Raw genomic sequence first — 11,970 nt, forward strand, 5'->3', positions numbered from 1 at the left:
CATAACGTGCTATTTAAAAAAAAGTTATTAAATACTTGCTGACTTGCCCGGTAAAAACTTGTTTTTAATTATTTTTTTTTTTTTTTTTCATTTTAAGTTTGCATTGATAATCAATGATTGCAGTGAAATCAGGTGCGATGGGGGTGTTTGAAACACAACGCTCCTGACTTGATAGCTTGTGTTTGTTGATGAATTCCACACTCACTCCTGAGATTTAGCACCTATGATTATTTATTTACAGTTTCTTATATCGCGCAGCATATTCCATTGTGCTTTACAATTGGAAACAACAGTGGTATAACAAACTGACATAGAGGTAGGAGGGCCCTGCTCTCAAGCTAAAAATCTATAGGATTAATTTTTTATGTGTGTGTGTGTTGCACTGGTTTTTTGTGTTATGTGTATATGTGTTGTGTGTATCTGTCCAATGTGTAAGTGTGTGAGGTGTGCTACACATATATGTGTGTGTGTGTGTGTAGTGTGCTGTATCTGTCTAATGTTTAAGTGTGTTTGTGTATCTGTGCAATGTTTAAGTGTGTGTTGTACTGTATTTGGGTGTGTGTTGTACTGCATGTGGTGTGTTGTGTGTATCTGTCCAATGTGTAAGTGTGAGGTGCACTACGTATATGTAAATGTGTGTGTTGTGTGTTTTGTAAATCTGCAAAGTTTAAGTGTGTGTTGTACTGTTTTGGGTGTGTGTTGTAGGGAATCTGGGTGTGTGTTGTACTGTGAGAGGTGTGTTATGTGTGTATGTGTTGTGTGTATCTGTCCGATGTGTAAGTGTGTGAGGTGCGCTACGTATATATATGTGTGTGTAGTGTGCTGTGTGTGCCTATGTGGTGTACTCTGTGTGATATGTGGTATATGTATATCCCCAATGATACCCCCATCGAAGGCGTTTGCTTCAGGGCTATGCGCATGCCCCCACCATCGGAAACTGGGCCAAATTCGATGCTCACGAGCAGGTCTGAATAGGCCCTAAATTTCAGCCGTTTGAACCCTACTGACCGTCTTTCTGTCATTTGATAGATAAAGCAAAGTTGTAAGGTATTGTAATTAATGCTCTAAGATATAGTGCATATGTTGTGCTCTGATAACTGTTCTCAAAAAAGCGGATTGATTCCACATTTTGGGAAAATCAATCAGTGCTGTTTAGTTGTACAATGTACAATTTTTGTTTGTTATTTATTCAAAAAGCAATAATAATATGATTGCTGTACTTCATAAAACTAAATCGCATTGCTATTGCTGGTTTATATCTCATAAACAGATCATGTTCCTTTTATAGGGTTTCCTCATCAACTTATATTACGTATAGACTTCTTGCTGTTGTAACCAGTTTTTTTTTTTAAATTCAATAGTTTTTATTGACATTTTGCATTACTTTGTGTACGAACAAAAACAAACAAACAAAAAAAACAAGCAATGGTACAATAAATAATAACACTCCCGTATTTCCCCTGCGGTACGATTCAGTTTAGTGTCATTCAACTGACTATAAAACAGAAAAAACTGCTGTTCAATATCCGGGGTGGCATCGTCTTTAACCCCATCACTGCCCACTATTTCAGGTTTAGCAGTATTGGGACCGGCCGACTTTGCTAACCGAGCCAGGAAACTGCCCGGTCTATCACCCGTCGCATATTGAGAGTGTTTGCTAAACAGCAATTTAAATTTGGCCTTATCACTCAAATATATACCAAGCCACTTGGGCCTCCAGCCAGTTCCTAGAGGAGTCCATACCATCATTTAAGTGTCTAAGTTGAAGAGACCTACATGTAGCCTCTAGGCTCAGCTCATGTTGTTTATAGGACTTTTTGAGTTTGGCAATAGATTGGATCAGGGTACCTCTCAGCAATGACTTAAACCAGGCATGTCCAACCTGCGGCCCTCCAGATGTGCTAAAACTACACATCCCAGCATGCATTGCCATCATTCTAGCATGCCCTAATAGCCAAATTGTGGCAAGGCATGCTGGGATGTGTAGTTTTAGCACATCTGGAGGGCCGCAGGTTGGACATGCCTGACTTAAACGTATCTCACACCACCAAGGGGGGTGCGGACCCAGCATTGAGCTCAAAGAACTCCTGCCATGCCGCCTCCATCTCCACACCTGAGCCCAGCCTTGTAAGCCAGAAAGGATTTAGTTTCCAATGTATCTTCCCTCTCAAGCCACCCGCATCTAAGGTTAGCGATAGGGGGGGAATGATCCGATATACCCCTCGTTTCATATCAGATAAACTGCAACCAAGGGAGAAGGTCAGGGGTCACCAGAGCCAGGTCCATTCTAGAGAATGCCCAGTGTGATATGGAGAAGCAAGAGAATTGTTTATCATGAGGGTGTTTATAACACCAAGCATCTAGTAAACCCATGCCCTCAACCAGCGCCCGAATTTGACCACTGCCCCGCCTAGAGGAATCCCTGGAGACCGTATGACTGTCCAGTGAGGGGTCAATACTGTTATTGAAGTCACCCATGGCAAGAACAGGGACATCACGGTGCATGGCAATAAACTCAATACATCGTTAGAGTATGGAGGCGGAATATAGACTCTAGTATATAAGGAGGCATAGGGTGGACAGCAGAGGGAGCGGCAGATCAGGGCCCCGAGGCAGCTGGGCACCTTGGCTCTCACGCACGACACCCCCCCGACAGCAAGCGGGCGTCACACCTTCGCTTCACGACTGTACCGGCCTGGCCGGAAGATGCGGTGCCGGCGGCACCCCCGGCAGGCCTCACATAAGCGGGACCAGGGCACTCGGCGGAACAGAGCTGGAGTGAGTCCAGAGATGTTCCCCCAGCAGGGCAGGGAACCGGCAGACAGAAGTATGTACCCAGGATATATAGCAGGATGTCGGGGACGGAGAGCTGAGGCTAGTAGCTGCTACTCCATGTCCGCTGAAGCCACGCCCCCCTGTTGTAACCAGTTTTTAACATCAAACCTCTATTTGCATTATAATATTTATCAATACTGCAATAACTGCCAGGCTTCAATACCACATTAGATGCCTCCTTTATCCATTTTTTCCAGTAAGCCATTTAATAACGACAACCATTTCACCCATTAACAATTTTTTACTTTTTAGTGCCTTAATTGTCGCTGGAAAAACTACTTCTTAATTCACATCATATCAATTATCATTTGATAAGAAATGTATATTAACACCATTAAAAGGGGGAGTAATAATAGGGTGTGTTAGGGAGCGTGTCAGGCGTCTGGTACCTGTCAAATTTAGTTTTCCGAAAAGCAATTCTCTTACTCCTTTATAGCTGAGAAAATATAGGCATCACTTTAATAAATGTCTTTTAGAACCTTATCCTTTATTTACATTATTTTTTAGTTCCATTTGACTCAAATTAATAGCTTAGTTTTACCTAGAAAACTGCAACCAATCAGATTCCACTTATGTGTATAGTACTTTCTAGAAGATAATAGCTGGTACTTATGTAGTATCTGGGCGTCCGATTTAGAAATCGGATCGCATCGCATCGCATGCGACCAAATCGTATGCGATGCGATGGTCAAGATTTTTCCATAGGATTCAATGTTAAAATGGTCTGAGTCCATTTTAACATAGAATTCAATGGGAAAAAGGGGTCCTTTTCCTTTCCCCACTATCCAAGTGGGCATGGAGTTGAGCCCGAAGCGTAGCGAGCCCCGCGAGGGGACACAATACTTTTTAAGAAATATGCGTCCCCTCGCGGGGCTCGGTGGCTCGCTGCGCTCGCCACACTATATAAAATCAACTCTATGCCCACTTGGATAGTGGGGAAATGAACAGGACCTTCTTAACATTGAATCCTATGCAAAATCGCATCGCATCTGATTGTATGCCTTAAGGTAAGGCATACAATCACAAAATCGGCAGCCCAGATACTACATAAGTACCTAATAGCTAGTATATGATTGAGTGCTATAACCATCATCTCCACTTCTAAAAAACCTGTGCTTCAGTCAATACCGTATGGGCGAGAGGGACTGAAGAGAGAGTGACCACCTGCTGCTTCTTTTCTCAGATGCCATCATTATGCAACCATATACTTTTACGTTTGTTTTGTCAATTAATTTATTATATAATAAGTATTTATTGATTCTACTTATTCCATCTTGTATAAACAAACCCAGCACTGATGTGTGTATATATTGTTTTACAGGAGAGCCTTTGTTAAGATGAGCACCGCTCCGGAAGCATTTCTGGCTCTGCGCTCCCACTTCGCCCGCTCTCATGCTTTGCTGTGTATAAGCCATTGGATTCTTGGCATAGGAGATCGGCACCTGAGCAACTTCATGGTCAACTTAGAGACTGGTGGAATGATAGGCATTGACTTTGGTTGTGCTTTTGGCACTGCCACACAGGTAAGCTAAACCATGAGAACTGATTGTGTTCATTTAACTTGTGTCTTCAACACAAGTTGATGAAAATATTGTAGTTTAAATATTCTGAAAGGAATTTTTCCCTTTCTACTATATGGGGGGGGGGGGGGGGGTGGCATGGACACTGCAGTATTGGGGCTACACTGGAGCTTGATCACATTAAATGTGGCTCCATACGTTATATTTGAATCCTCCCCCTCTACCTCTGGAGCTTGCCACGATTTTCTTTTGTCTCTGCATGTATCCCATTGGCATATGTGTTTTCTCTCATCACCATACATGTGTTTGCAATTTCAAAATAAAATGGTACCAAAAATCACAGTTTAACACATAGAAAGTCTGCTGAGAAGGAACGGTGAGAAATGCTGGAGCTGTAGATTATAGACTTCAATGCCAATATTGCTCCCCCGGTCTAAGCCAAGACCAGAACTATTTTACAAGTATGCGGCAGGTTTTATTAACATCTAAAGAAACACATCATTCACAATATCTCATATCTATTTTCTCTACACATGCTAATAACTTTTCAATATTTGAGAAGAAGTAGTATAAAATATAGGTAGAATGACAACAATCTGTTTTAATGAACTGTGTATATACATCTGTACACAATATGTTTTTGTTATACAGGTTGAGTATCCCTTATCCAAATGCTCAATACCAGAAGCGTTTTAGATAACAGATTATTCCGTATTTTGGGATATTTTTAGATTTCAATGAGGCATTTTGACTATCTTGCATTTATGTTATATAAACACATCAAACACATGAAATGCAAACAAATCTATTTTATTTACGCACGAAACAAGGTTATGAAACAAAGTTTGTGTACTATCTCAGGCACTGACTTTAAATGCTAAGCAATCATTTTCTTGCACATATTTAGTACAGATCATGTCCCCAGTAGGGCCAGTTACAGATCATGTCCCCAGTAGGGCCAGTTACAGATCATGTCCCCAGTAGTGCCAGTTACAGATCATGTCCCCAGTGGGGCCAGTTACAGATCATGTCCCCAGTGGGGCCAGTTACAGATCATGTCCCCAGTGGGGCCAGTTACAGATCATGTCCCCAGTAGTGCCAGTTACAGATCATGTCCCCAGTAGTGCCAGTTACAGATCATGTCCCCAGTGGTGCCAGTTACAGATCATGTCCCCAGTGGGGCCAGTTACAGATCATGTCCCCAGTGGGGCCAGTTACAGATCATGTCCCCAGTGGGGCCAGTTACAGATCATGTCCCCAGTGGGGCCAGTTACAGATCATGTCCCCAGTAGTGCCAGTTACAGATCATGTCCCCAGTAGGGCCAGTTACAGATCATGTCCCCAGTAGGGCCAGTTACAGATCATGTCCCCAGTAGTGCAAGTTTATGATGTACCCAGAAGCTTAAAATATTGTTTTCAGAATAACTTGGATAAGGGATACTCTACCTGTACTGATTTGTAATGTTTCCATAAAGAAAAACTGATTTAAAAGAAATATATACAGTATATAGGTAGAATCATCTGGTTATAATAATCTAATAATAGATCTAATACAATGCACACTAGTGCAAAGGAGATGCATTCACCTACCACTACACTACAAAAAAATGTAAAATGTTATTTATTTTTTTTTTTTTTTTAGTTTTTGCGTTTTCCAGAACTGATTCCATTCCGCCTAACACGCCAGATAATAAATTTGATGTTGCCGATGAAGGAGACTGGATTATTTGATTCTGTGATGGTACATGCTTTACGGGCCTATCGCAGGAATCCTGACCTCCTCATTAGCACAATGGATGTGTTTGTAAAGGAGCCATCGATAGACTGGAAGGTACACCTTTTTTTACTGTGTTCATGTGGTGCTCTTTTGTTTTGTTTTTGTAGGCTCGTGGATGATTTCCTGAAATTGGTTACACGCGATCCAACAGAGATGATGATCCAGTATACACTTACCATTTGGTCACGGGATATGGTCACTAGGTCGACAAGCATTTACATTGGGGAAGATCGACAGTCAAAAGGTCCACATGGGGTTTTTCACCTATTTTTGAGCCGACGTGTGATGGGCGGTATTTCATACCCTACCATGCACTAGGGCATGGTGGGAGAATAAAATAGTGTGCCCGAGGCATGGTGCGCTTTTTTTGTCAATGTCGACTGTGTTGACATTCGGGAACAAAAAGTGAAAACCCAATGTCAACCTTTTGGCTGTCGACCTAACACCATGTCGACATTTAGTCGACGTACATGCATGTCAACCTAGTTGGTGTCTATGCAATGATCCATACCTTAATATATGCCATTACCATGAAGAGGTCAGTGTCATGGGTACCAAGGATTCTGTAATGGTTGAGGATGTACAGTGGTGTCAAACTCATGGCCCTTCAGCTGTTGTGGAACTACACGTCCCAGCATGCCCTGTCGCAGATTTGATATAATGGATTGCTAATACTGTGGCAGGGCATGCTGGGACGTGCAGTTCCACAACAGCTGGAGGGCCATGAGTTTGACACCACTGATGCACACCTACAGGTGAAGTGTAGACTGTCAGTGACACTTGAGCCAGCTGTCCAGTGTGCTATGCTGGAGGAGGCTGCCATGGATCAGGTAGAGTCCTGAAGGCACTGTCTGCAACTGCTCTTTGTCCCGATGGAACAAGCAGCAATGCTGGAACACATTTTGTTGGATATGAGTGAGCTGACTGAGGTTAAAGGAGCCCATACAAGCTCCGTTTTGCGGCTCCGTTATGTACTTTTAAAGTACACATCGTATCGGATCGCATGCATTGTGCATGCACTGCGATCCGATACGATGTGTAGCTAGTACAAAAAGTATGTGCAGCACATACTTTTTGTACCGTACTATGTGATGCGTATCGCATAGTAAAGAACGGAGCCAGACCACAACAGAGCGTGTATGGGCTCCTTAAGAAAGATAATAGGGGCTCAGAACTCCAAGTGGATTCCAAAAGCCACCATCTGATGCAGCATCTCCCTGTAGTAGCTACCCAGGATATGACCATCAAGTTGCCCATGGGAATTGAGCTGGAATTTCCTGGCACTTTTATTGTGGGATGTCATGGAAGATGTGCTTGTGCTCCTGAGAGTCCACATGTTTGGAGGTCACTTGGCAATTGTGCACTTTGTGGATGGGGGCAAGTCACTGGTCAGATGCACAAAGATTAGAAATGGGTGTTTCCCAGCATTACAGGAGAGGGAGGGGGGCACCCAGCGATCAGATTTTATTTATGGAGGAAAACTGCTCTCTGTAATGTAAGCTAGCCAGGACAAGGGCAAGAAAGCAGTGTGAGGTAATGTGACAGTCTTCACCTTGTGTCGCAAAGTGTTAAAGGACACACAGTTACTTTACTAGCCCTGGTCCTGCCCACAAATTGACTAAATGTTAGTTATATGCTCGGCACAATAACAACATATTGTAGCAACATATTTGAGCACGTCATCTATGGCACTAACTATGCGCATTCTCACATTGTTAGTGCAATGTGCAATGCAACATGGAACCTTCCCCTGCCATGTCCTGTCACTCCTGATATCGTGCTGGGTACACATTGTCTTAAGCAAAGTGTTATTTAATATAAAGAAGCCCATTGTTACCTAACTGATTAGGGTAAGTAGTAAATAGTTTATGGAGCTGCTGGTAATCTGATCCTATACACCCCATTGTGTACATTTTTGTCCGCAGAGTAAGCTTAGAAGTCAGCCTTTTTCCAGAGTTCTTTCTTAAAGGGCTCAAAGTCTAGAGGGTAACAAAACTTGTCCACCTGATGTGTGACTACCAACCCATACGACAAGCCTGAAGCATGATGATGCAGGCAGCTTTGTTTTTCTGAAATGTGGATGGCGATAAGTCCTACATGCAAATATCTCCCAATGCCTGGCTTTGCCTCTGGGGCCTGCCAGGCATGATGGCATCTCGTCACAGTCACCAGTTTCCAAGATACTGCTTGCGCACCAGGGAGCTATTCTGATGGATGCTCTGGTGGTTCTCATTTTATTTTTTTATCCCATTCCACTGATTCTGGGGGTTCTCTGCAAATTGAAGTTGAAGGGTGGCACTGTGCCTCTAGGATTGGCCACATGGAGCATAGACCGAATCTGAAGATCCTTGTACTATCAACTCTCTGCTACCTCTTCTCCTCAGGCCAGATCTTTGTCTCAGGACTTGTGCTTCCATCTGGATCTACACCATCTAACTTTGTAGAAGTAAGCTAAAAAGTGGCTTTTGAGACATCAGTCTTGAGGGCTAAAGGTCTTTTGAGGTCCATCGTTCATACAAGGCTTCAGGCCAGGAAGCTTTCTTTGGACAGAATTTATTACGGGGTTTGGCGGACTTAAGGAGCCCATACACGCTCCGTTTTGCGGCTCCATTATGTACTTTTAAAGTACACATCGTATCGGATCGCATGCCTTGTGCATGCACTGCGATCCAATACTTTTTGTACTATCTACACATCGTATGTGCAAAAAGTATGCGCGCGGGAGCGCGCATCGCATAGTACAGAACAGAGTCGGACCACAACAGAGCGTGTATGGGCTCCTTAACTGTGCCTCATAGATTGAACCCTAGATCCTTCTAGTTCCTGTAAATCTGGTCTGGTCTGCAGGCCAAATTTAATTTGAGACTCTGCCTTTCCTCGTTGAAGGTCCGGATGTCAGGTGTACTTCATATACATCCCCCAGTTGTGCTTCCAGGGTCAATCTAAAATGTATCTTTAGTTCTTCAGGCTTTCCAGTCAGACTTTTGTTGGCTCTCCTGGAAAACTGTGTTTCTCCTTGCTATAGCATCAGCCCAGCTGGTATCTGACACTTGAACGCATTGTTTTGTCACTTAGAGTTTCTTGTTTTTCACTTTGACTGGGCTATTTTGACAAAACGTTTGGGGTACCTTAAGGTTGTATCCCATTCTTGTCAATATACAGTAGGGTATTCATAACCTGTAATTATATACAGTATGAAATGTTCATATATTTATTTGTGTCATTGTTGTTCTTGTACTAGAACCAAGAGATGAAGCAGATGAAGAAGCAAGGGAGCTGGATGAAGGATGTTGACACTGCCTCACAGGACTGGTATCCTATGCAGAAAATCAATTGTGCAAAACGAAAGTTAGCTGGTGCAAATCCATCAGAAATCACATGGTAAGTTTTTGTAGAAGACATGTCAATATCTGTAAATTAGGTTTGTTTCGTCTTTACTGTATGCATTTTGTTTTTGTGCATTCTAGCTTTGTCATCTGCTTCTTTGATATAACAATTGATGAAGCTTCATATTTATCAGCACAACCAGGAAGTGACCTTCATCTCCTGCCATGTTTGTTCAGCATTTTAGCTCTCAACTCCTCATTTATAATAAGGATAAGACTCCACTTAGGTACAACCAGAATAATTATAGTCACTTGCAAAGGTGCATATAGTAGTTAATACCGATGTGCATGATCTGTACACATCTGCCTGATCTTTACTGGCCTTGAGCTAGCTGCGTTTGTGTAATGGTGACATCTGTGTCCCCCTACATCGTTAGTAAAAGGAATTATCTAAAAATCCCTTCATTTAGCTTTTTCCACCTTTCTACATAAGTTACTTGTCATGTTAAGAGGAACCCCCTTTACAAGTTAGCGCTAATAGAAATACACGTTTGAGGATTGGTAGCCACAGATAAAGGGTTATTGTCACAGTAGCTAAAATTATGGGATCCAATATAATCTAATAAGGTTTACAAAGATCGCAATGTCCAAATATGTGCAAGGAAAATTAGCTATAGTGTGTGTTGGGGTGTAATAGTTTATCTTTTTAATAGAGATTCCGTCCGATGTCTGTAATGCTGAACAGTGCACTCTGCTGTCATGCCATTAGTAGACAAGGGCCATGACAGCCAAGTTTGATGCTAATATATATATTTTAAAAATTGCTTACATTTTGTTTTTCATAGTGAAGAGCTGCGACTGGGACATGAGAACGTTGCATCATACAAGGAATTCTTGGCTGCTGCACGGGGATTTGAGATGTATAACATAAGGGCGAAAGAGCCAGACAATGGACTTACTGAAGAGATACAAGTACAGTGTCTTATCGATCAGGCCACAGACCCCAATATCCTAGGCAGAGTTTGGCAAGGATGGGAGCCTTGGATATGAGCGTATTCTAAACAGACTTTGTATTTGTTATAAATTACTAAGGCTATTGCCCTAGAACAAAATCATTTACTTCACAGGAATGTAGTTGATCTGTTTTTATTTTCACTGTTTACAGACCATTACTTATTGCAGATATTTTATACACAACTTTTGATACAAAATGTAGTAGAACTTGTGTTTTATATGGTTTTCCTTTCCACATTTAACAATGTATGTTCTACTGTCACAACAAAATAAAGCAGGTAATCACCTATTAAACTTATAAAGTAATCTTCTCTTTAAAATGTATTTATTAAGTTTCCAATAATGACAATACAATTTCAATGGTATATTTTTGTTACTAGCATATACATATCATACATTCATTTATATTTCCTCTCTTTACAATATATAATTCACTGCCTATGCTTCTAGGGCACTCATTGGCCTCATCCAAAATGTTGTTATATATTTGCTCCTTCTCTCTTACTGTATGTTGTTCTGAAGTTATTCCATAATTATTTTAGATACTTGCTATTTTTAGACAGAGCAAATGAGTGTCCTCTGAAGCCTATACATATGTACAAAAAGAAGTTAGAAAAATAAAGCATTCAAAATAAAACAAGTACCCTTATATGTAATGTCTTGTTTCCTAGCACAGCGCCCAATTTTTTCATCTTATGGCATCTTATGCCACCGCATCGCATGCCATATAGCCAAATAGCCGCATGCGATGCGATACAATTTTTGATTGTATAAGCACCGTAATGGGTGCTTACAATTTTAAATGCACCCCCACTATCAACGCGAACCCGAAGCGTGGTGAGCGCACGCGTATTACTTTACATGTATTCCACGTCCGCTCGCCACACTATATAAAATTAACTCCATGCCGACGTGGATAGTGGGGGTATGAAAAGGTCGGAGGAGGCATTGTGAGGACTCATCTGGGTGGTTGTACAATAAAAAAAATCGTATACTATCGCATTGTATGCCATTGTATAGCATACAACGCCATACAATTTTTTATTGTACAACATCGCATCCCATACCATATTTAGATTTATGGTATACAATGCGATGGGCGCCGTGCTAGGAAACCCATATACTGTAAGACATAGAACAGGAGGGGGGGGGGGGGGGGGAGATTAAATTGGGAAAATCAAAGGGTATAGAATTTCTCTATGGTTAATACATAGCTTGTTCACATCTTATTTTACTCCTATATCTTTGTAATAATATTCCATATTTGGTCACTATTTAGTTCTTAATATCATTATCTAAACTCGAGTATCTGTATTATCTTATTTTTAGTCTCTGTTGGTAATTTATCTATATAGCTACACCATCTGTTATAGAATTTAGTAATTCCAGTTTCAACATCTGGGAACAGACTCCTCCTATCATAATATAGGGTTTTCAAAAGCAAATCTTGTACCGCATTCAGGAGGGGCGGGGTAGGACTTGTCCATTGTATTAGTAT

General features: G+C 41.6%; 1 protein-coding gene across 5 annotated transcripts in view; it reads left to right on the top strand.

Moving 5' to 3' along the window:
- Positions 1 to 10,774, top strand: part of PRKDC (protein kinase, DNA-activated, catalytic subunit) — a 212,417-nt gene extending 201,643 nt beyond the window's left edge. For all 5 annotated transcript variants that reach the window (XM_083187421.1, XM_083187422.1, XM_083187423.1 and 2 more), the window contains 4 exons: positions 4,157 to 4,358; positions 5,998 to 6,186; positions 9,374 to 9,513; positions 10,304 to 10,774. In XM_083187421.1, the coding sequence (XP_083043547.1) occupies positions 4,157 to 4,358; positions 5,998 to 6,186; positions 9,374 to 9,513; positions 10,304 to 10,508 (736 nt within the window). In that variant the 3' untranslated portion in view covers positions 10,509 to 10,774. The remainder of the gene's footprint in view (positions 1 to 4,156; positions 4,359 to 5,997; positions 6,187 to 9,373; positions 9,514 to 10,303) is intronic.
- The last annotated feature ends 1,196 nt before the right edge of the window (positions 10,775 to 11,970 follow it).

Source organism: Crinia signifera, chromosome 5 (assembly GCF_055691185.1).
Source record: "Crinia signifera chromosome 5, ASM5569118v1, whole genome shotgun sequence".
Lineage (NCBI taxonomy): Eukaryota > Metazoa > Chordata > Amphibia > Anura > Myobatrachidae > Crinia > Crinia signifera.